This window comes from Manacus candei, unplaced genomic scaffold (assembly GCF_025592945.1).
Source record: "Manacus candei isolate 608988 ecotype Guabito, Panama unplaced genomic scaffold, ASM2559294v1 h1tg000037l, whole genome shotgun sequence".
NCBI classification, from domain to species: domain Eukaryota; kingdom Metazoa; phylum Chordata; class Aves; order Passeriformes; family Pipridae; genus Manacus; species Manacus candei.
Window position 1 is genome coordinate 8206761 of NW_026138085.1, and position 25768 is coordinate 8232528.

General features: G+C 48.3%; 1 protein-coding gene and 1 long non-coding RNA gene across 8 annotated transcripts in view; both read right to left on the reverse strand.

Moving 5' to 3' along the window:
- The window catches only part of ADRB2 (adrenoceptor beta 2), a 32095-nt gene extending 29534 nt beyond the window's left edge, over positions 1-2561 (reverse strand). The window contains exon 1 of one of the 2 annotated variants that reach the window (XR_007905546.1): positions 201-2561. Coding sequence is in view for 1 of the 2 variants with exons in the window: in XM_051793596.1 (XP_051649556.1) it covers positions 1195-2365 (1171 nt within the window). In the remaining variant the exon portion in view is untranslated. The remainder of the gene's footprint in view (positions 1-200) is intronic. The other variant, XM_051793596.1, reaches the window with a different exon arrangement.
- LOC127473698 (uncharacterized) overlaps positions 1-25768 on the reverse strand; it is a 901041-nt gene that overhangs the window by 29534 nt on the left and 845739 nt on the right. The window lies entirely within an intron of this gene.

Sequence of the window (25768 nt, forward strand, 5' to 3'; positions counted from 1 at the left end):
TGCTGCTTCCCTCCAGCTAGGGACTCCCAGAGAGCCAGCCCTCGATAGCAGTGCGGTCCTGTCCTGCCGCCCAAACCTGCCCGCCCGTGTCTGCCGTGCCCCGCCAGCCCTGCCCGCCCGCCGCCAGCTCCGCAGCGCGGGGACACCGAGGCACTGCCTGTTACACGGGGAAAAGAACCTCCACAACCAACCCAACAGACCTGCAGCCGTCCCACGGTCGGAGCTGAGCTGGATGCCATGGAAAATAAAAACCCTCCTCCCCTCCCTTCGGGCTCACTGTCATATGAGACTTGTAGTTAAACAAACTGGGTGCTTTAAAAGCTTTTAGTTGGATGCAGAACGATGGTTTGTGGTTGCAGCAGCATGTCACCCGACTTCCCAGTATAACATTCCTGAGTCCCACAGTCACAGGCTCACATTTTAGGCAAATAGTCCATTTATTCCTATTATTATTTCAGCAGAAAGTCCTATAGCGCTTGGCAAAAAAAGCATTCGCAGTTTCTGGGCGAATAAAACTGTCCCACTGCCGACCACAGCCGCGGCCGTGACCCAGCCCTGCGACCCACGCTCAGCCCCACTCCCAGCATCCCTTCCCCGCTATTTTGCCGCAGAGTGCCACCTCCGCACAGTCCCCCGGGCTGAACAGCACTGGCACCACCGCCCGAGATGCCCACCTGGCCGGGGGGGGGCTTCCCACGGCCACCGACTCGGTTAAGAGAAGAGAATCAGCAGGAGTCCCGCGAGGCGCCCGGCTCCTCTGCGGGGCTGCCGCCGGGGCAGGGGTGGTCCAGCCCCAGCCCTGCTCCCGCCGCCCCGCACGGCTCTCCCGCAGCAGCCATCGGCTGCTCACAGCAAGGTCATGAGGTAGTTCAACACCGGCCGCGGCCATAAACTCCTTCCGAGGACGTGCATCCTGCACAGCCTCAAATTCCCCTGACCCCACTTAAGGGACCCTCGGTCGTGCCCCTAACCAGGGAGGCTGCCAGCAGCCCACCTGCCCTAGCCGGAGCCAGCCCCCACTTGCATAAGGCTTGAGTTTGGGGTTTCTCGCAGCCATTAGATTTTAGGGGCGCTCTAGAAGAGGATCACTATTATTATTAAGGGAGGAAGTTCATTTTCCTTAGAAAGACTCCTCTGTACAACCACTGTGTGCCACATCAGAGCCCACAGTACCCTACCCGCTAGGCACAGTACCTTTGCAGTGCAAAAAGTCCTCAGGGTGAGGGAAGGAACCCTCTTCACAGAGCAAGTCGCAGGTTTTATCCGGTGCCAGGGGGTAGCCGTTTTCCTCCTCATTGTAGTCGCCCCTGCCGTTGCTGTTGGAGTAGCCGTTGGCATACATCTTCAGGGCAGACCTGCGGAAGCACAGGAGCTCCTGGAAGGCGTACCTGAAGTCCGGGCTCCGGCAGTAGATCAAAGGGTTGAAGGCAGAGTTGACATAGCCCAGCCAGTTTAAGAGGATGTACACGTACTTGGGAATGATGTTGTCCTGGATGACGTGCACGATGTTGACAATGAAGAATGGCAGCCAGCACAGTGTGAAGGTGCCCATGATGATGCCCAAGGTCTTGAGGGCCTTGTGCTCCTTCAAGAACTTGGAGGCACGGCGGTACCCAGCTCCCCCTTTCTGCTCCTGCTCCTTGTTCTGGGTGTGAAACCTCCCCTCGCTCCTGTCTATCTTCTGCAACTGCTTCTTGGCCACCTGGAAGACCCTGGCATACACGAATACCATGATGATGAGTGGCACGTAGAAGGAGATGATGGAGGAGGCAATGGCATAGGCTTGGTTGGTGAAAAAGTCACAACATGTGTCCTCCTCATAGCACCGGATGGCCTCTGCATGGTCTGCCCGGTACCAGTGCATTTGGATGGGCAAGAAGGAGGTGAGGACTGAGACCACCCACACGATGAGGACAACCATGCGCGCCTTGCTCTTAGTCAGCAGGCTCTGGTACTTGAAAGGGGAAGTGATGGCGAAGTACCGGTCCACAGCAATGACACAGAGGGTCTCAATGCTGGCCGTGACACAGAGCACATCCAAGGAGGTCCAGAACTCACACCAGAAGTTCCCAAACTGCCACATCTCCATGATGATGTGGCAGGCGCCGAAGGGCACCACGGCCAGCCCCATCACCAGGTCAGCGCAGGCCAGCGAGGTGATGAAGTAGTTGGTGACAGTCTGCAGGCGCTGGAACCGGGCGATGGCAGTGATCACCAGCACGTTGCCGAAGACGGTGGCCAGCACGATCAGAGACATGAGGATCCCCATGCCCACCATCCACACGTCCCGCGACACCGTGGGGTCGGCGGCGCTCTGGTTGGCGCTGACGTTGCCGCCGGGCAGCTCGGTGCCTGCCACCGCCATGGCCCGCCAGCAGCCCCCCGGGGGCGGCGGGGGGGGGCTCGGCTTTGCTTAGGGCTCCGCAGCGGCAGCGCTGCTCTGGGCGCAGCGCATACGGGATAGCAGGTGCGGGGACGCTCCCGCCGTGCGAACCTGGGACCGCTCCCGTCCCGTCCTGTCTGCCTCGTCCCGTCCCGTCCCGTCCCGTCCCGTCCCGTCCCGTCCCGTCCCGTCCCGTCCCGCGCGCGCCAACCGCCCGCCCTCCCGTCTCCCAGCCCGTTCGGCGCCGCGGAGCTTATAAAGTGACACCCGCCCGTGACATCAGCCCGCCGCAGCCAATGGCAGCCGGCACCCGCACCCCGAGCCCCCCCCGCACCCCCTGAGCTCCCCCTCCGTCTGCCCCACGCGTGTCACCGCTCCCCCCGACCACGCGTGCTGCATCCCCGCGGTGTACCGCGCCTCTCGCGTGCTGCCCGCACCGTGGGCTCCCCCTGCTCCAGGTGTGATCCCTCCCCTCGCGGTGTCCTCACGCTCTCCCCTGCCCACGCGTGTCCCCCAGGCACCCCCACGTGCAACCTGCTGTGCACTGTCCCCGTGCCTCCCACCTACACTGCCAAGCAATCACTCCCTACCTCAGCAGTGTCCCTGCAACCCCTGCACCACAAATGCCCCCACACTCCCTGCCCCAAAGTGTCCCCACACCTCTCACCCCACCCACACACTCTGCATGCTCCTGTGGTGTCACCAGGACACACAGCACCAGGAAAATCCTGAGGATGCTGAAGCTCATGGAGGCTTTGTCCTTGGTTGGGCACTGGAGTTTGCTTTCCAAGAACCCCCATCTTCACTAGTAACACCTCATGCCAGGTTGTCACCCGTGTCCCCATCCCTGACAGCCCCCAGCACAGCACTGTTACTGCAGCTTCACCCCCAGCTCAGCACCCCAGCTGGCACTCAGGATGGTGGGGTACATCCAAGTGCAGGAGTCACCACCCAGCCCCCAAAACCCCAGAGCCGATCAAAGGCACAGACACCCCTCAACTGTCCTGGGGGCACTGACAAGGCAGGGAGCTGTGTGACTGCTGCAGCCAGGCATGTGGTCAGACCCAGACTCTATCACAAGTATTTCCCTCCAAAACAAACAAATTTACTAAGTAAGGACTAAGGAATCCTTAAAACTTCCTTTTAGCCTAATGGGAGATAACACCACCACTGGAGTTTCATTTCTGCCCGTGGCTCTGAAGTGGCACTGCCCAGCCTTGTGCTGCCCTTCCAGAGACAAATCATGCTGCCTGCTGGGCCTGGGGTGCTTGTGGAGTAGACAGCAAAGCCTGAAACCTGTGGTTCTAGAATTGCCCTGTGCCATGGAAAGGTAGTAAAGAAAGAACTGCTTTTGCCCAGATCTACCCCAATGCCACCAGCTGCACCAGCAGCAGCTGCAGGTCAGTGCCTCATTGGGTACAGAACTGTGACCCTCTCATGGCACAGGCAGTGGCAGACTCCTGCCTTCAAATTAAACACTTACCAATGTAGAATTCTATTTGAAACACATCAACTGCTGGGGTCTGATGGGTTTTCATGATTCTACCTCATTTTTCCCACATGGTAAGGTGGTACCATGGTGCCAAGGGCCAGGTGCCAGCTGTGGCAGTGGGGCTGCACTGGGGAGCAGCCTTCACCCTGCCAGCCCCAACTGCACTGGGGATATTTATAGAGAAGAGCTGCATGTACAGAGAGGAAGTTTTGTGTTTTAAGACAGAGGGGCAAATGAGGTACTGGAATCAGGAAATGAAAGGCAGTTTCAGTGGCATGAGGTGTCTGTCTAGGCAGGGACCTTCCTGAACAAGTGGTTTCCCGCACTTTCCACACACTAATATTGCATCCACCATTTCAGGGGTTTTAAAAAGGCAGAGACTTGAACAGAGGATCCACAGGGCACCCCTTCCCACTGCAGACATCTGCAGCCTTTGGGAAAACACTGAGAGGAGCCACTGGTTTGGTGCAAATGACCTGAGCTAATTACCAGGAGCTTTCTCTGCCCAAAGGATAAATAAGATAAATAGGGCTGTCCTCTCCCCCACACACCAACAGGTACAACTGTAACCCACTGGTGTTAGTCTGTAGAACTCCACTGACTTTCACAGACCTCACACCAGCTGAGTGTGTGGCCCAAAGGCAGACACAGGCTCCGAGAGCACTTGCTGGGTGTCATATCCATTCTCAGCTCTGGTGAACACAAGTCTCTACACACTCTCTGCTCAGGGCCAGCAGCATTCACCTTCCAGGGGTAGCATGCCAAGAAGCTGCTGGAAAAGCAGAGGTGCAGATGAGATGCAATAGTGAGAGTGTGGAGCAGAACGGGGAAGGAAAAGCAGAAGGTTTGGGAATTAGACATCATCCTCAGCTCCCTGTTCCCCCTTCTATTTTAATAACTGATCTGAAAGCTATAGAAAGCACTCGAGGTAAGTGTCTGGTAGTGACCCAGTGAGTTTGCTGTGCTGTTTCTGTGGGTTAGCCTAACAAATGGGAATACTCAGACACCAAATCAAAGCATCCAGAAAGCATTAGGTCCCCTATCCTAACAGACATACATATATTCATCCTGAGTCCTGACAGGAGGAGAAGCAGGTTTGGGGACCTGGTGGGAAAAACCAGCTTTGGAAGAATTAAAACTGAGTTCTCTGCTTCATAACAGGTGCTTTACCAAAGGCATCTCTATGTCCTGCAGGTCTCTGGTAACAGTCCTGCATCTCTCTCCAGAAGCTCTGAAGGACTCTGGCAGTTTTTGTGGCCCGGGGTGCAGAAATCAGCCAGCTCAGTTTACAGCTAAATATATTTTCTTTGTTGTACTGTATCAAAAGAAACCTCAACCTCTGGTTAACAGGCTGTGGTGGAGTAAGAGGAGAAAGGCTGATCTTTCTTCCTTGATTTTGAAGCTCTTGCACGTGTTGGCAGTTCTTTCTCACCTATGTGAGGTGTGTTGGGGTGGGCCCATGTCTTGAGCTGATTTCTGCCCACAACAAGTGGGACGAGTGGCCACAGATTCAAAATAAAGGCAGGAATTTGCCACACATGAAAACAAATTTCATCACCGGAAGTCTGAGTTGCTTTTGGGGTTTGCATGACTATCTGTGCTTTTGAGTAGTTCTTAACTTTTCAGCATTTTCAGCACATCTGCACCACTGACCCTGCTGCTTTGTCATCACACTGATCTTTTCACTTTTCATAATTGGATGTGTGCTCCCTCCTCACTGAGTGACATTTGAAGAACAGCCTGTGGGATCAATGAGAAAGCAGGGTTGGTAGAAGGAGGTAATCACTTTTATTAGCCCAGCTGACATAATTGGAAAAAACAGACAGGCTTTTGGGCATGGAAGACCTTCCCGAGGACTGTGACTAGCAGGATGCTGCCCTTAACCCCGCCTGCCCAGATGCTTATCACAAGCTGAAAAGCACAAAGCACTCTGATATTAAGCAGCTGGCCAGACCGGGCTCTTGGCAAGCGCTCGGAAGTGACAGTCTCCAACACAGTGTTTGGCAGGACAGGAATTCGTAAAATTCCTTGCAGAGAACTGATAACTCACAGTGTTTGTCTGGTGTGTCACTGTGGGGATGGTCGTAAGGTGTCAGCAGCAGCCTGAAGGAGGGAAAGGCCCCTCGTCCTGTGGCCTGACTCGCACCAGCCCCTGCTGCAGGTGGGCTGCTGCCCACCCTGGTTTGAGCCACCCTGGGCACCCTTCAGACAACCTGGCACTGCCTGCTTAGAGGGGATTCACTCTATTTTCCCCCTTTTTACTGCTGCATTCCTTTGCCTGTGTGTAGCTGTGGCTGTCAGCACTCAGCAGTGCTGGGGCAGCTCACCAGCCCACAGGAGGAGAGACAAGAACACTTTCTGTGGATCACCTCTGCCTTCCCCTGGTGACTTAACTGCAGCCTTCCAGTGCCTGAGTGGAGCCCACAAAGAAGATGGAGACTATTTACACGGATCTGGAGTGACAGGACAAGGGGGAATGGCTTTAAACTGAAAGAGTAGGTTTAGATTAGATATCAGAAAAAATTCTTCCCTGTGGGGGTGATGAGGCCCCAGCATAGTTGCTTAGAGAACCTGTGGCTGCACTATCCCTGGGAGTGTTCAAGGCCAGGTTGAATGGGGCTTGGAGCAACCTGGGCTAGTGGAAGGTGTCCCTGCCCATGGCAGGGGAGTGGAACGAGATGATCTTTAATATCCCTTCCAAACTATTCTGTGATTCTATGATTCTTTTGGCTTCCTCATGCTGCTTCAGAACAGCCTGGCAGAGGTCAGGGGGCTCTGGGCATTTTAGCTGTGGCAGCAGAGTACAAGCTCCTGGCTCCCGATTTCTTTTCCTCTTTTACTTTCTAAGCCATGAGAGGGAGCCACCTCTGACTCACAGCTCCTCGATAGTCTCTCCTTTGTGCTTTTTTGGAGCAATGGTGCAATCAGAAATTAGGGTTTGAGTGATAAAGTGGGGGGGTGTTTTTTGCTCATTTCTCTCCTAGGGCTCTTTGCACGATCAGGTAGGAGTCCCGAGGTGTCTTTTTGCTCCAGGAACCCACAGCAGTAAGGAGTAGTCCAGGGCTCTCTTTGACACTCACCTGAATCAGGAAGGACAGCAGAAGGGACAGAAACACTCCTGACTCTTTTGAAGAGGGAGATGCTGCCACCTCTACCCTCGGGCATTCACCCCCAGGGACTGTGCCCATACTGTGCCCCTACAGGGGAAGGGACAGTGAAGAGGATCTCCTCCACTCTGAGGGCTGCAGGTAGGTGTGAAATGCCTGAGACAACACCTGTCAGGAGCATCCCTAACGCTTCCACAGATGCAACCGTCCCTCCATCATCCCTCGTGAGGGTGCTGTGAAAGTGGGAAGGGAAAGTGAGCAAGGAAGAACCCCCTGCACCAAGGCAGGAGGATGCTCTGGTCCTCTCTGTACATCTCCCAGAGCACCTGCTGAGTGTGGGAGATCACAGCTATTAACCTCTGCAGTACCAGCACTTGTAGGGAGGCAGGCAGGGTTTTTTTTCAGACTAGACCGAGGGAAAAGGAAACTGCTGAACATGAGCAATGACCCTGGCGAAAACTGAGGCACTTTATATGGAACATGACACTGGCTGGAACAGCTGAACAGCAGAGATTCATTGTCTCTGGGCCAAATAGTGAACTGCTCTCCTGTAAATCAACACTGATGGTGAATACAGGTTACAAAATGACACAACATGGGGGCAGCAGAGGAAACAGAAGAGAGCATCGGAATAACAGCCAGAGATAAAAAGATTCCCATCAAGACCTTTTTCTTCTTATTACTGTTTTTCCCATAATGGAACATTGTTTTCACAAGCAGAGGAGATCACTGTCTCTAACCCACACCTCCCTCTTGGTTTATCCCTGGCAATGACCTCTGAGCCCAGCAGTCTTTTCTTGTCCTCTCCCCAGGATCTTGTTTCCTCGCATGGTGCAGAGCCGAGGTGTGAGGCTGAAGCAGGGGAATTTTTGAGTGCTCCAGACTTCAGCACAGAGGTGTCTTCTGCTCCATTACCCCCACCCAGCAGATCAGAGGGGACACTAGTCAGGTGCAATGGGTACCTGGGGCCACAGAGCTGATAAGGCACAAATGTAGCCATGATTTCATGGGACCCTGGGCTGGAGTCACACTGAACTGCATACTCATAGTGTGAGGCAAAGTCTGATTCAAAGACAAATGCACTGAGTTGTGGCCAAACTAAAGGTGCCTTTTAATTTATAACCTCTTCCCTGCCTTTGTTCTTGCAAGGTGTCCTGAGGTCCTCAGATCATGCTCAGTATCATTTAGGCAGGAGGCAATTTGTGACAGACCCAGTGTAAAGCTCTGACTTGTGTAAATAATAGGTATGGATAAAGGAGGCACACCAGGGAAGAACATGAGAAGCACAGAGTGTTTTGTGCTCTCCACTTCTCCATCAATGAGGGTCTACTGACCTGCTCTTGAGGATACAGATCCCTATTTGCAGTGGGGACAGTCCTCCACCTCATTCCTAATTTTAGAAGGCTACTTCATGAGCTTATAGGAAAAGGAACTCTATGTGCCGGAATATGTGCCCAGTTCTACCGAGTCCAAGAGGAAATTTGTTTTTTCCTGAGAGCTTTCTTATCAAATCTGCCGCATATCAAACCCAAAATAGCTTGTGTGGCGGCTGCTCAGAGCAAGTTTTCCCTCAGCTCCAAGAGATGGTTTGAGAGCTGGAGGAGGATTTGCTGCAGGGTGACATGGCTGTGGTGGGTGCTGCAGGGATGTGCTTCATCTGGACCAAACCCAGGGGTGGGGTTAATTTTTTTCAATCACCATTTCCACTGGGCATGGCCCTTGGCATGGTTGAAAAGCAACTGCACCAACATGTGCAGTGCAATCCCTGCAAAGCAGCAAGGTCTGAGCCCTTGAGTGAGTGCATTGGTGGCTCCAGAGCTGGAGTGTCAATATGCACATGGAGAAAATACTCCAGTGCTTGGTATTTGCTTCCTAGATCACATGGATCTTTGCAGTCCTTGTATCCTTAATTTTCTGTTTTCCCATACTAAGTCAGAATCAATTAATCCTTATTTCTCCAGATACTTAAAGAGGACATCCAGTAATGTCTGTCTGGTTTTTTGGAGCAAACTTCACAGGATAATGCTAAAATATTTGTTGTTCTCTGTGGTTACAACATATAGGGCCACCCATCCTTACCCTAAATACATTGCTGGAAAAAGACAATTACAATTCAAAAGTGGCTTAGGTTAAGTCAGGCTTGTCTCATTTCTTCGTAATGCTTCAGCCTGGCTGTAGCCATCAGTCTTCCTGTTTTACACAGAAAATGGATATTTGCAATGGTAATTGTCATAGAGATTTTGCTCTTAGCCTTGAAGTGAATTGATGTCCTGAAAGAAAGTCAGTAGTTGTGTTATGTGAGGTTTGAGGGGAAGAAAGATCGTTTAGAAGTGTATGTGTTTTAGGAAAATGATTAAACTGAGAGTCCTGGACAAAAACACCTCCAGAACATGCAAACTGGTTACCATCAGTCAATATTCCTAATGGAGGACCGTGTCTAGTCGCAAGATGGGCAGTAAGCACTAAGATGTCGAGGTGAGGTGTAAAACAGGTAGAATTCAGTCTCCATAGTTCACACATCATTTGCCCCCTCTCAGCCTGATCCCGACATTCTGATGTGAACCCTGTTTAAATTGTACCCCCTCGGGGAGAACTGTGCAGCACATTTCCAGTTTGTATGGAGTATCCCACCAACTCTATACCATTCTCATCTCTCCTGCTCTTTAGAACTGGGGCTAAATGCAGAGAAACCCATGAAAATGAAAGGCACTGTGTTTCCTCACCATCCAGGCTCTTTACCCACCCGAGACTGCTTTGGAATGTCAGACAAACAGTGTTTAACTCCTTAAACAATGTCAGTAATTGCTTCTAGATGGGCTATTGTATGTGGCATTCACCTCGGAGATGGTATCTGTGAATGATGCTTTGTATGTTACTGCGTTTTAATAGCACGTGCGATTACATCTCTGGCTACTATTTTTATTTACTATGGTATGGTAATTGGTTGATTTTAATCTGTGGTTGATTTTATTTTTAATTTTTTTTGTGTGTTGCTAGCCCTGAGGGAAGCGTGTAAGGCTGTCTCTTACTAAAATTAACCTTGGCAAGCTCAAATTCACCCCTTCCGACAGCTCATGGCAGAACTCTTGGGATAAAAAATGGTTGCATGTCTGACCAGATAAACAGAGAACCTGCAAGCCTGGCTTTTCTATCCTGCTCTCGCTAGTGATCTTTTCAATGGAGGCACAGACTCAACATTTTGAGAACCTTGTATCCTCCAGAATTCTTCCCCGTTCTCCAGAGAACAGGAATACTCTCCCTCAGTTCACCAGCAAAGTATCAAAGGCTCAGCTTTTTGCCTCCACCCCCCCCCCCCCCCACACGTGCCTGATGTGTGAGGACTTTTTGATTGCATTCCTGGAGATGCTGGTGCAGCGATGGTCCAGCCCTGGCAGTCAGCACAGAAAGCAGAGAATTTCTCCAGGAAACCAATCCCTCTGCCTGCACTCCTCTTGCACAGTCACCTGTGTCCAGCTCTTTGAGTCCTTGGGGACACTAGAGGGCCCTGGGAGGAGTTTTCTGCACTTGGGTTTCCAGTTCTAGAAACTTCTTTCCCCAAAAAATCTCTGATTTCCACACTGCAGCTGAGCTGCTCCTCAGGGCACAGCAGAAGGCCAGGGCAGGTAAACCAAGATCTTAATGTGTGAGTGGAGCATAACACGTGCTGGCTCCCTGCCTTCTGCCCAGAATGAAAGAAATTAATACAACGTTCCTGGTGTGCCTATAAATATTTCTGTAGTGAACTGAGCCCTGCCCAGCCATTGATTTCCCACTTCAAAGGTCAAAGCCATTTGGTTTCATAATCCCTTGTGTAACCAACCTTCTGATGGAAGTGGAAAGTAGGGAAAGGTGTCCCAGAGACCTGGAGGAGCAGGTGGGGCAACGAAGGAGATCCTGCATTTCCAAAATGCAAAGATAGATGTAAACATAGGTTGAGAATTAGGGAGGGGAAGAGACAGAAATGCCATTACCCTGTCATGAGGCAGAATTCTTCACTCTAGGCCACCTCAGTTTCATCCATGGGGTTTCTAGGAGCCCACCTGGACTCCTCTCCTGAGGTGCTTGTTATCCTGAAAATCACTCTGAGCTCTTCTCCCCAACATTACCAGATCCCTCTGAGTCAGGAGTTGAAGGCTCTTGCCTGTGCCTGGCAGCTCTGCTGCCCAGCCACAGAAGAGCAGCACACACAAAGTTCATGGAAAGGTACATTATTTTTTTGGGTTCTATAAATGCTGTGTTCCTTTCCAGATTTAGAGGTTTAGGGCAGTTGATAGACTGTGGTTGATAGACCCTAGTAAAAAGAAACATCTAATAGGAAGGTATGCATTCCCTTTCCTTGTAAATATCAGTTCATTCCTATTGCATGAGTTAAAGCAGCTGCTGAGTTCAAGTGGGTGCAGTTTTAAAAGGGAAAATCCTGCTTGAAGTCCAAAATAAATAATGAATATAGCCATATGAAAAGCAATTATAAGGTTTTAAATAAGCTGAACTAAAACAAACAGCGCTCCTGTCCTTTACCTGCTAGCAACTTGGGTTCAGCAGTGGCATTTCCCAACCAGGGTGGATGTGGATGGTTTATTGGAGCAGGTAAAGCAGCTCAGAGCACACAGAGTGGCTGTGTCTCACTGGCCTCTGGTGCCAAGGATAACAACCTCCTCCTTCAGACCAAGTGTGGGACCAGGAGGTCATGGGCCCTGGCTCCATCACTCCTGTCACCAGCCAAGACACCGATCCTTTCTTTTCCCCCAGAGATTTAAAGCTCATTAATTAAACAATCATCATAGTCTATGTTATTATTGTAATTTTGAATGAAGTCAGCAGTTTCTGTGGGAGATGTGGGAGACCCCAGTTCACAGGAGCTTTGATGTGTGGGGAGGAATGAAGGCATCTGGCTCAGCCCTGTGAGACCCAGCTCCTGGCTCTTTCGTGCCTTGTCACTATTTCTCTGAAGCTCAAATACTTCAGAATTTGTGCAGGGTCTGGAGGGGGGGACTCAACATGCTCAGTGCCCAGAGTGAAAATGGCAGCCACCGGGGAGGGCAAGAAACAAAATATTCCTGGTATAAAGGATGTACAGACATAAATATATATATAAAACAGTTATAACTATAAAGCATCTCTACCATCCTTTATGTAGCAGAGGAACAGTTAAAATCCTGGTGGTCTCAAAAGCTGCCTTGTAAGCAGGGAGTTCCCTGCATGTTCTGGACTTTTCCAGTTTACTCATACACTTCTTCACATCTCAGTGCTTAATGTAAGCAATTCCCTCTGTGAGATAGACATCATAACCAGTGCTGGGAAACAGAATAGGACAGGAACTTGGTTATGAGCCCTTCAACAACCACAGGGGAAACATCTCATTAGCAGCTCCGGCTGCAGGAGGGTTCTCTGTGCCATGTGCACTTGGTTATCCCCTTGACAGGAAATGTTCCCATTAATCCCCAGTTTCCTGCTCTTGTGCCACCAGTAGTTACAGATGATATGGATGCACAGGCTAACACAGCCAGGGAGCTGGGAGAGCTATGGGGCAGGAGCAGGAAAAGGACTGGAAGGAACCTCTGCCATCCTTTATGCAGCAGGGGAATGGGAGAAATCCCATTCCAGTGGTCTCAAAAGCTGCCTTCTAGGCAGTGGATTCTCTGCATGTTCTGGGCTTTCCTGGTTCACTCATCCACTTCTTCGCATCTAATGCCTTATTGTAAGCAAATATGTATCTGCCTGAACCCAAATTAATGTCATGCCTTTGCATCTGGTCTCTGCACCTCTTTTTGCCCCATGCTATGAGATATTGACTAAAACCCATTTTGCTCTTATAGTTCAGGACATCAAAGAACTAAAAAGGGCAGTCAGGTACCATAAAGGGCCTTTCTTGGAAGCAATGGCTTTTGGAGCAGCCAGGATCTGGAGTGTAAAGAGACAAGATTTAGGAAAATGAGGAATCCACCTGAGGGTGAGCATTAACGTAGAGCTCCAGTCATTTGATCTGAAGAGGCAAATGGAATGGTTGAGGGTGTTAAGCACCTCAGCCTGGGTGGCTGCATAGGAGTAGCTGCTGTGTGTGTTAATGAACCTCCTCCACACAACAAGGAAAGCCTCTGTGCGTGGAGATGACTCAGAACTGCTGATGTGAAGTAAAATTTTAATGCACTGTCTGTAGGAACAGTGCAGGGAGGAAAGATCTTTTATTATCCCTGCAGTGCTTCAGGAGAGAAGGGAAGCCCTTGTAAAACTGGCCTTAGCATGGACCAGAGACTCTCTACTGAGTCCCTTCTGGAGTCTTGCTGACATGCTGTCAACTGGCTACTGAATATTGTAGTTAATTTTAAAACATGCTAGTGGAGTAGACAATGAAAGAAGAAAGAAACTAAATGGCTGCTGAAGAAATGTTTTCACCTACTTCCACGATAGGAACACTTCTTCCCCTATTGTTTTGGAAGGAGTTTCTTCCTCTCAGATTAAAGGTTCATTTTCCTGCACACTGTGATGGAGTGGAATGGAGGGAACATGAGCACACAGGAATGAAATTGGGGGAAAGAATGTCCCCATGGATGCAGGTAGAGGAAAAGGTGGAATGAGAGGAAAGAAGAAATGTGCAATTAGAGGAAATTTTTGCATTGTTGACAAGCCAGGGTTGTCTAATAATTAGTTTAATATCTTAGTGCCCAGTGAGCACCTAAATTATTATTCCTGTCATACAGCATGAAAAGATATCTTTCTAGTTAGTCTCCAAGGGATATTTTTAAAATCCCACATCACAGTGGAGCTCTACTTGGCTCTACACTCAGAATAATTCAGAACTGGATTTTGAAAGTCCTCAGGGTAGAGGTACTGAAATTCAACTCATCCTTTTGGATTTCCATACTGTACTCCATCTTCAAGGGATGGAATACACTGCAACAGAGGAATGATTAGGACATCAGCTGGCACTGCTCCTAGTAGTGAATTGTCTTCATATCTGACCATATAGGGTATTAAGGTCGAGAGTCCAAAACTGTTTTAATAAGAAAACAACATGAAATCTATATTCTGCATCCAGTGAAGTGCATTTGTAAGCACTGAAATGAGCTTGTGGCTGTGCAATGTACTGAGAAATTGCTCCTTGCATTTTAAATATTACCATATTTGAGAGTTATAACTTGGAGTATTACATGGAAATGCTAACTGGGCTCTGTGGTTACAGGTAATGAGGACAGCTGTGCATTGAGAAATGTAAGGGAAGGACCTTTCAGATGTGTCTTTACTTTTCCAGAAGATGAAGCACTTAATGTAAAAGAAAAAACCCCTCAATTATGGCAGGGATGATATCACTTCTTGTTTGCAGCAGGAAAAGCAAAACTGAATGGGTTCCTAAGAGCCAGGAGTAATATTTCATAATCTGAAAGGTAAATCCATAAAAACTGGATGCTTCCTGCTTTAAACACAAACCAGAGAAAGGTTAAAACTGCAGCACTAAAATAAGTCTATTCTAGACGGCAAGAATAGGTTTATTTTCCATGTAAAGGCAAGATTAAGAAGCATTTACTGATGCCTGGTTCTGATAAGACCATGTCTGACTAACAAGTGGATGAAGATTATTAGTGCTCACCTCCTCTGCCCAAAGCCCATTTTAAAGGAGATGGAAGCAACTTCGTGAACAAAGCACGGACAAAAAAGATAGTTTTCTCCTGTTTCAGGTGTGCAGTGCACATGAAAAAACTTACATATTGTCTGTGGAGGTAAAAGTTTATTCACCTACGTGAATGCCTCTTTGACATCCTTCTTTATGTGCCTCCAGAGAATATTCTTTCTGCTGACAAGTTTCTTTTCAACTGAAGGAAGATCAGAAGATTAGCAACATAACACTTTGTAACTACTCAGATTATAAGAAAATAAAGTGTCAGTTCAGTGTCAAGGACCTTTACATATCATATTTCTGCTTTTCTTCTACCAGACTAAGGAAGGGTGAGAACAGGGATCAGTGCTTATGACAGCAACTACAACAGGGTTATTAAGACTGAAACCACGAACAAGGAGCTTCTGGAGGTTTTCCCCTCTGGTATTTGTTGGCAACATCTGGGAATACACTGTGAACTCCTCATGGAGAATGGAGGTTCCACTGATATTATAGGAGATTGTCCGTAGCATACTGCCCATTTCCATATGTCCTCAGTTTTGGACATTTTAGACTAGTCTGGAGATGCTTTGAACGTGCAGAAAACTCTGAGATTTGTACAGTACATTTGGCCAAGACACTGGACAATATTAGCCTCATCCCAGGATTTTGTTGCAAGCTTCCCAGCCTGGTGCAGAAAGTCGGAAGATTCTTTAGAGTCTGTACATGCTGACGTAAACAGAGCCTCTCACTGTGGAAATAAAGCTAAAGGGAATTTCTGGCACAGTTCAATGTGATACATAATTTTGTCATGACCTCTCCAAGCTCTATCTCTTTCCTTGGCACCAATGTTAAACATTTGACACGTGAATTTGAATTTATTTCTATCTACAGGACTCAGAAGACCCTATGGGGCAAAGCATACAAGCCACCTCTCAAGGTCCTTGTCCTTACTGCTCCCTGCAGAAGCAGAGAAACAGTACCAGTACTATTTTTTCAATCCAAGAGAAGATGAAATATGGGAAAGATTGAGTTGCTCAGCGACACGCAGGAAATCGGTAGCGGAGCAAATCCTATTTCCCAGATGTTCCGTGAGTGCCCTTAAGGAAGGTTTTCTCCCACTGCCACGTGGCCTGAAGCAGTGAGAAAGTTACATCCCACTCCAGCCTCATGTCTAATCTGCACCTCTGCCAACTGCAGCTCTGCCCTGTTGGTTCAGCATCTCTCCCAGACTGGAGAAGAAAATGCTATAATTTAGCAGTGGCCTGACAGCAGTTGACCTTTACATGACAAGCAGGGCTCCTCAGCAGCACATGAGAGGTTTGTTTTCATTTACATTTATTTAGTTCAACTTCATCTCTCACAGGCATCCAAAGTGAAGCCAATTAGATTAGACATGCAGGATCTCAGCATCTTGAAGTAATCTGTGAGGAACCAGCAGCATGATAGTCATTAGGCAGCAGTTACTGCAAACAGCTTTGGGGAATTTGTCTCCACTAAAGAGAGCTCTGGTGTCAGAGGGAGAATTGGGAAAGCCTCAGCAAACAGGGTTTTGTTTGTCTTGGGAGAACTTTGGGGAATCACAGGGAAAGTTGGAAGTGACTGGTGGAAATGACCCCATCCAGCTTTTTACATGAGCCCTTTGGAGACTGTCACTCTTCCAGCTTTCCTGTATCTCTTCTAACTAACCCTTTGCTAAAATAGAAAGTCCTGGCTCCATTCGTACTGCATTTATCAGAGCACAAAGCATGTTTCCTGCTGAAAAAAGATGAAATTCCACCAAAACCAGAGCACAATTAGGCACAGGGATGCAACTGAAAATTTTTATCCATGTGTTTTGCACATGTACATTGACTTGTTCAGACAAGGACAACTAAATTGTCTTTAAAAGTCCTCAAAGGGCTCCTACATCTTCAGAGGGTCAGAAAGGCTCATCAAACATGGTCTTGATGCATGAAACATCACAGAGGGATTTGAAAAAGTTTGCAAAACTTTGAGATATGGCGTTTGGAACATCCTTGCCCCCATCCAGTGTATGAGATCTGTTCTTCAACCGGTTCCTGCTGGCAGGACCTTTCCTACAGAGCTTTTCCCAACAGGAGCCATGACAAATAGGCAAATGTTTATACCCAGCAGGAAGAAGAGCTGAAGCTTCAGCCCTGACTCACGCCCAGGTGGACCTTCAGTGGCAGTGCCCTGGAGGGATCTGCACTTCCAGGCAGACACAGAGAGGCTCTGACAGTGCTCTGAGCCTTGGCCCAGCCTTATCAGCCTCTTTACCCAGATGACTCAAAGGAAATACCAGCAGGCTTTGAAGCTGCTGAACCAGGCAGCAAAATCCTGCCAACTCGGCACCATTCCAGTCCCAGCAGGAAGAGTGAGAGCACTGCTCCATACCCAGGGTAACACGCTCTTCCAGGCATTAGCCTTTGCATTTGTGTTTGTTTGCTGGTGTCAGCGCAGGACAGCGGGATCTGGCCCTTTGTCAGAGATGTTGGCCATGTTTTATGATATTCCAGGCCTTTTCACAGCCTCCTGACGTCAGGAATCTGTCATGTAAGGATCCGGTTCCACAGGGAAACCTCTGAAGAGAGTCAGTTCATCATCACAGCCTCCTGCCTTCTCAACACATTGTCCAGGTGGGAGAACTGCATCAGAAGAATAGTTTTGAGTAGATTGCTTAAGAACAGTGTCACTGCTGGGAACAGAACCAGAACACTTCATTGCCACGTTACCACTTTGGTGTAGCAGTGGGTAAAGTACTTTGGAAATGTTAGGAAGACATTCTTTCACATCTCTAAAGCAGAAACTTCTGTAGGTCCTGGAGACGAAATAATGCAGAGACAAAGGAGAACTTTTTTAAAAAAAATTTTATTATTATTTCAGATTAGATTGGGCAGTATTCAGTGGGTTTTGGCATTAAAAGGAAAATGAGCAGAAAGACCGTGCAAATAAAATTTGTCCTGGGAGTTTTTTGGTTTAGATCTGAATTAGAACTCACTAATTACAATCAGAATATGAAGTGTCTTTGTGTGTTCACATTAAATGGTACCAAGGCAATGCCAACATGTGTGTGCTGTCTGCAGTGGATATACATGCACTCAGGTTCATATTCATGACCATATTACCTAGACAGTCTCACCAGAAATGTCTCGATTCACAGTCCAGCCTAGCCCCAGACTGCAAGTTCTGATCATTTGCTGGGTGTTTTCCCAAGTCAGCCAATATCCACAATATCAGCATCATCAGCATTGCAACACACCTGTAACTGGAGGCCTGGAGTACAAGTGATCCCCCTGCTCTCTTCCCTGACACTGTAACACCATTTCCCCCAGCTCATGAGCCTTCCAGCCTCTCTGTCCATCACCCCCCATGCGACATTAACCCACTTCTTGCAGTTTCCCCACTCTGGCAGCACAGTTCATATTGATCTCCCTTGGCTGCCAGTCCATTTCCTTGAATTTCTGCTGGTGTTGTCACTGTGAAACAGTTTTGCACGTAAGCACTCAGCTGCTTTTGACCTGACAAGGCTGAACTGCCATGAACCCAAAAGCATACAGAGCAGCTCTGGAAAACAGCAAACTCGTTTTACTGTGTGAAGCAGGATGCAATAATCAGCATTACAAGCAATAAAACCGTCATCTCCCCTGCCCTGCTCCCATAACAAGGTACCTGCTTTCCAAGAAGCAGAAGAACAGTGGGTGTGGCAGGACAGTCACAAAGATCAGAGATGGGCCATTTCAGCCTGTGGAGTAGGTCAGCATCACCAAACTGTCCCTTGGGATATCCTATTCAGCTGTCACTTCACAGTCTTCCCACAGCAGAAGTTACCAAGGGCTGACCACCAAGTCTCTACAGATATGTACAGCAGGATAAAGGTCATGCTTGGAGCTCAGTAACTGCAATACTGGATCATTTTTTCCTTCCCTCCGAGCTCAGTTGGCTTCCCTTTACCTAAGGATGTCCCAAGGGATTTGTACAGGGGAGCTCTCAGTGTGTCTCCACCTCACCACTGAACAAACACTTTGCAACACATCAAATGAAGGGCTAGAGACAACCTGCCACGTGAGAGAGGTCTCAGCATCTGTTGTGATGGTAACCACCATAATATGGGGACATAATTTCCACTGAGTAGGTTTGACACCAGCAGAAGTGAATACTTGATTGTTGACACACTGGAGGACAAATCCCAGAAGTTTTTGTCCTTCCTGCCCTGGGGGCGCTGAGCAGTGGGAGGACAGCTGGGCCACAGACCCTCTGCAAACAAGCTGTTGCTCCTGCAGCCACTTCATGATCCTCTTGATCTTCTTCATCCCTAAGGGGAAAATTGCCAGCTCTCGGAGCAGAAATTCAAGAGAGCTGGACAAGTGTGTCAGTGGGGAAAACTTCACGGAAGCTCAGCATTAGCTGATAAAATAGTTATAGTTGGGCAAGCCACTGGACCTTGAAAAGCTTCTCATTTTCAGAAACGGACCTTTCATCCTTGAGGTGCCCTCTGCTCCCTCACTACTTAGCTGCATGGTGTCTCCTAGTCCCCAACATGTAGTCTGTCCCAAAAGAAAAGAATCCCAGGCTCTGCCTTGTCCAACAACCTCCGTACGGTCTCACTAAGAAAGCAATTTTCTCCTGTGGGAAATTCAACATCCCTTAGGGAAACACAGGAATGACTGAACTGCTCAGAGAAAAAGTCCAGCTTGACCAGTGTTCTGGCTCCAGCTGTGACCAAGTGAGGATGATCAGGGAGAGATAATAGGAGTAGCAGAACAAAACTTGCACGAACCCTTCCCTCAGAGGCACTCCCAGTTCTGGCAATCAGCAGCTGAAGGTCTTCCTGAGCCAGAGGTTGCACCCAAATCACAGACACACCAGAAATAACAAGATCTCCAAACTTCACTTTTAATTTAGTATAATTGCAGAGAAGAACTATCTGTTATTGAAGGAAGCAAAATTGTCTCTGGGCAGCCCCTCCAGAGACCGTGGACATGAGACCCTGACATTTGGTGTCTCCCTATATGTGCCATGGCACTTGCTTGATAATCTTTATCTAGAAGGAGGAAACAGACTCATAAGGGCTCTGTGCTTTTGGGTGTTTTGCTCTGCATTTCATCTTACTTGGGTTTTGCATCATTCACGTTTGCTCCTGGCACAGGTTCTGTGGGTTTACTGAAGCTTCATTTTTGTTGAACTGGTTATTACTGCTCACATGGTTACAAAATAACATCACGGAATTATAGAATGGTTTGGGTTGGAAAGGATCTTAAAGATCATCTTGTTCTACCCCCTGCCATGGGCAGGGACAAATTCCACTAGAAAAGGTTACTCCAAGCCCTGTCCAACCTGGCCTTGAACACTTCCAGGGATGGGGTAGCCACAGCTTCTCTGGGCAACCTATGCCAGGGCCTCACTACCCTCACAGGGAAGAATTTCTTCCTAATATCCAATCTAAATCAACTCTCTGTCAGTGGGAAGCCCCTTATCCTGTCACTCCAGGTCCTTGTCAACAGACTCTCTCTCCATCTTTCTTGCAGGCTCACTTCAGGTATTGGAAGGCCACAGTTATGTCACCCTGAAGCTTTCTCTTTTCCAGGCTGAACAATCGCAATTCTCCCAGCCTTTCCTCACAGCCTCCCTCTAATCAACTTGGTGACCTTCTCTGGACTCGCTGCAACTCGGGAAGCCAAGGGAGAGGACTTCATTCAGAGCATGAATAGCTCACCAGCGAGGTATTCACCATCAGCCATAAAGTACTGTGTAGCCAATATTTGCATAACTAGACCTCTCTCAACCCAGGGGCATAAAAGAAAGTATAACTGGCATTGCCAACACTGAAACATGATAGAAATAGCAGCATGTGATGTGCAGGTGCTTGGTTGTTGCAGTGCCATGAGTGTCAGTACAGACCACAAATCCACATTTCCCTACTATTCATTGACATCCTGCCCCTGCTACGTATTTCATAGGCAGTTACTGAGTCCATTAGTACCAAAATTCATCTGCAAGCAAAACCTTCATCCCTAAAGACATCAGGAGCCTCATGTAGCCCTGCAGCTACAGTGTGAAAGGCATGAGGAATGTCAGCATCTCCATGAAAGCAGCACTCTCTTGTTTTCAGCTCTTCAGTGCTGAATGAGCTGCAAAAAAACCTCTCCAAGGCTCTTTGTTCCCAGGGCAGGCTCTTGTTTTTATTAGAACATCTTGGACAGGATCTCGTCTCAGTTACATTGATAAAAATCCGGTTATGCTACTACAGACAACTGAAGTATTTCAGACACATCCTGGTGTGGCTCAGAGCAGAAAGTGTGCATGAACTCACAAGGGACTCCCCGGGGAAGTTGATAAACAGCATCTGGGAGCACGGGAATCCACAGTTTGGATAAAATACTGTGTACAAGTATCATATGTCAAGCCGTTCACATCACTCTGTTAACAGATGATGACAAGATTAGGTAGACCTTTTCCAGTTCATGTTTGTGTTTGTGTTTCTCTTGCTCCTGAAACACAGTGTTTTGGCTGGGGAACCATGATAGAAAATGATAGGGGATTCCAAGCTGAAAATAACTGAGCAGTCACATATTCAAGCTCTGGCCAGAGTCCAGAATTGGTAAAGTAGGTTCATCACTGTGACTTTAATTCATTTTTAGAGGAAGGAAGAGAGGCAAAGCAACTAAAGGTTTATGTAGTTCCCAGGATGGGCTGCAGTAGCTCATCAAACTGTAGCATGAGTGTTGCTACCACCGCTTTTATCTTTTCTTGATAGAAACAAGTGAAAACTGAGGGATAGACCATAACTCAACACAGGCTGCAGTCTTCACCTGAACTTCAGCGCATGTGTAGGATGCTGGAACATTCAGGAATTTGGAGGCCATCAGGCACTCTGACCCTTGTCTCTGTGAGCTGTAGGACCAGAAACAGGGATACCCTGAGCTGCTCTTGTTGCTGCTGTGTCATGTAATCGTGGCTTAGCTGGGATATGGTGAGTCCCTGTAGACTTCTCAAGATACTGTCAGAGACCAGTGAGAGCCCAATGAGATAAGGCAAGGTCAAGCTAAAATGACACTGCAGTTTCAAAAGCTAAATGCAGTTTTAGGATGCTTGATGGGATTAGAGATCCTATAACCTCCTACTTCAGACCCTGCAACCATCACAGGTCTGTGCTGCCAACTTAAGTTTGTTCCTGGCCCTGAGAAATGGGGAGATGTTTATCCTGGTGAACTCTCTGCTCTATCAGTTTTCCCTCAGCTGGCACACCTTGTTTTATGCTCTGGGTAGTTCAGCAGCAGCACACTTGGACACAACCTGGTCCTGCTCCAAGCTCAGCATCGCACTGAGGCAGTGGGTAACAATCACACCATCATGGGCTGCCAGGGCAAGACTCCCAGGGATCCCTCTCCATGTTTTCTTGAGGATCATGTACATGCTGTACTGATCTTCAGCTGTGGAAGACAAGAACTGACATCTTGCCGAGGACACAGAACTAAAACCTAAAAGCATTTGAAGGCAAAAATAGCAGACCAAAAATTGAGCATTTATTTTTCTTTTCATGACTGAGTGCCAGTAGATCAGGGCCTGTGATTTTTGAAAAGATACACACAATTATGGTAACAGAGCAGCTGGACAGATAGTTCAGCCAGCTGTTTCTTGGATATTGGTGCCCACGTGACACCTGGAAATCAGTCCCTTGATGATTCCAGCAAGGCCTTTCCAGGAACAGTACTTCCAGGCACAGATACAATACCAGGAAAGCTGAGGCTTGGGAATAAAGCAGGGGAGAAGGAATTTGAAATGACCACAGTGTTTCAGAGAGAGCAAGTGAAGATTTCTGAGGTGAGACCAGAGATGGGTCCCTGCAGAGCCCAGCTCTGTGCCTGCACCTATTTTGGGTTGTTTTCTTGCTGAGCAACTTCTCCTGCTGCAGGTGAAATTTGGATACCAAGCTCCAGCTGAGGTAAGAACTGAAGCAACAGCTTCAGAGAATTCCTGAGTCAGTGGTGTCCCACAGCCTTGGTCTCATCTTCCAGGGACCTGTTGCAGGGCACACGGCCCTTCTTCCCAGATCCCCTTACACTCATGGATCAACAGATACGGTTATACTTCTCTAACAGCTGAGTTTAGGACAAGAGCAAGGAGCAAGCCACAGTTCATCACCTGGGAGCCCTGTCTGGAAGTGCCATTCCTGTGACACCAGGAGAGAAAGGCAGGTTATCCTCGGCCAAGGCACCGTGGCAGCTCCCAAGAGGAAGCCCAAAGAATTGACTGGCTTAGGCAGAAGAGCCTGTTGAAAGATCAGTTGGACAGATAACCTGCTTCCTGCTGAAGGGCTGTTTGCACCGTCAGAGCTGGAAAACACCAACCCACCCCTCCTGGACAGGCAGCAGCTTCCTAGAGAGGCAGTTTCAGAGCTCAAGTTGGCACTGGTCACAGGAGTAAATGAATCAGAGAGTGAATGTGCCTTCCCAGGTGGACAATAAAGATAAAATCATGATTTGAGGATGTTTAGCTTTTTGTTGAACTTCAAGAGAAGGAAGGGTTCAAGGCAAATGCATTCAATCAGTATTAGAGATCTTTCTGTTGCTGTTTTATGGAACCAAAGGTCTGTGTCTGACCAGGAGTTCCAAGAAATGAAGGACTCCTGTGGTGAAGGCTGAGAGGAAATTTAACTGTGTTTTGTGGACATTAACATATTTTTTGCTTTTAAAACAACTGTGACAAGACTAGAGGCTCAGACAAAACAGTCTCAGGGGCCGGTCTGTTGTCAGGTCAATGGTGGGTTCAGAGTCTGAGTGTTTGATTCAGTGTAGAACAGCTCAGGAAATCACATTTCCATTCTTCTTACGAGCTTGTTCCACGACCCTGCACAGCTCCCTGTTAGGAATTATTTCATGACATTCAGCTTACACTTTCCTTCAATTAGTCATTTTATTTGTCTTAACTATACCCCTTATTGTTTTCCTTTTCTTGTTGGTGTGTACAACCTTCTTCTGTTTGCAGATGGTTGTCCTATTGGCCACTGGTTAATTTGTGCCACTTCCATTTTCCTTCATATGTCAACAGCTTGAGGCTTTCCATTTATTTCCATTTATTATGTTTCTTTGGCTTTCTTCTCAGCGGAGAAAGCAGACACTTCCCTACACAGAGGAGCTCACTGCCTCAGCAGACAGCTGAGCAAGAATCCCCAACACCTCTGGCCTGAGTTGAAGGAGATTTTCCATCTCATGACAGCTGATAACTTTCATGTTGTTTCCCTTGTGATGCTCTCTCCATGATGGCAAGAGATGTCAGAGCCACTGACATCTGCCTTTCAGCAAAGGCAGAAAATTTATTTGTTCATTAAATACTTGAGGGTAAAGGGAGAAAAGCTCTGAAGCTTTCACATGATCAGATGTCTATAAGGTCTTCAGGGAGTCGTTATAGCACCTTCCAGTACCTAAAGTGGCTGCAAGAGAATGGAGAAGGACTTTGGACAAGGGATGGTGAATCTGTCTGGGTGAATTACTCCCAGGCAGTTCTCACAGGTACCATTCACAGAAACAGCTCCCTGATGCCCTGGAGTCAGCTGCAGGAGCTGATCTCAGCTAATCCCTAAATCCAGCTACACCCAGATACCAATGCATGGTCTTTTTTTTCTGTTCTCGTACCATTGACTGGTTTCTGTTAGGCTGGATTTAGTGTGGAGAGTCCTTGGTCTTGATTTTGAAAAGTTTCACATCCGAGCAGTTCATAATATAAGAATTACACTCTAGAAGCTGGCAAATCCTGTGGGGATTTGCACTGCTGCATAAATATGAACCCCCGGTCAGCCTGGGCACACACAGCCTGTCTACCAGGGACATTAGGAACCCAAACACACTTTTGGAGCTGGCTTTTAACCTGGGGTGTTCCAGAGCCTGTGGCTAATGCATTGCCACAGCCAGCGTTTTTCCAGGGAGGTCATTTACCACGCTCTCTGCATCGCCTCTTGCACCCACTCCACTTCTCTTTTGCAGTGTTCTCTCTTAATCCCATAATAATCTGCCTCTAAAATCCAGTACCATTTAAAGACATGTGTCCTTGTCCCATTTTCCCAGGGTGTAAATAAATGCCCCCTCCACCCAGGACCAGAGGTGATGCGGGAGCTAGTGTGACACAGTGACAGATGCCAGCTGCAGGCTGGTGACACAGACAGCACAGCTGCCTGCTCTGAGCATCCAGTCTTCTCCCCTCTCCATGAGGAGAGCTAAGAACTGGGGGACAGATTTGGGCGCTGAAGCTTGAATATTTATTTAAGATCGGTACAGTCTTTCCCTCTGAAGCAGATGGTGCCATTATTACTTCAGAAACATTCACCTACTTTTCTCCTTGCAACTCCCCCCACAACTCTTCCTTCCTCCCTCACTTGTTGAGAAAAGTGTGCAAGTGCAGCCACACCATGCAAAACCCCATACATTCCCATTAAGAAAATTACTTATATTCACTCCACCTGGATCTGTACCATGAGCAAAGCTGCAGAAGAGTAGAGGTGTGAGAGAAAGGTAGGAAGCACATGGGCAAATAAATTCCTTGGCTGTTGCTCACACCATATTCCGTTCATTTAGATTTTATTAAAAATAGTATCACCTCCTAAGCGTGTGAAAGAGGGAGTGTTTCCATTAGAGGAGCTGTGCTCACAGAGTGTTCTCACATTTACTCACACCTCTGACTCATGAGCTCTCCAAGCATTAGCTGCGCTGATTTCAGTGGTTGCCACCTCCCCTGGAGAACCCGCAGGTGTGAGCACCTCGTGGAGACATTGAAACCTCTTCACCTAAAACTGGCAGGGCTGAGAGTCAGATCCCCCAGCTGAGACTTCCCTGAACCCCACTTAGACATCCCACTTGGGCAAGGGTGGGCAGAGAAGGCTGCCAGCCTTGGCTGCACTCGAGGCTGGGCTATTTGGGTTTTCACCATGCTTGTAGCCCTCCTTTGTATGCTCTTCAATAGCTTTATATCTCTTTTTTATATTGTGGTGCCAAAAACTGCCCTCAGCGGGGAGGCAGAGCCAGCCCCACACTGCCTGAGTTGCCACGGTACCTGCACTGGCTGAGCTGCAGTTGCTGCCCAGGTGATGAATCAGGGCTGAAAGAGGAGGCTCCACAGTCCCAGACCAAGCAGGGGTGGACAGGTAGCTGGGAACAGTTACATCTCTCACTACTCCCTCGTGCACAGCCCATACTGAGGAT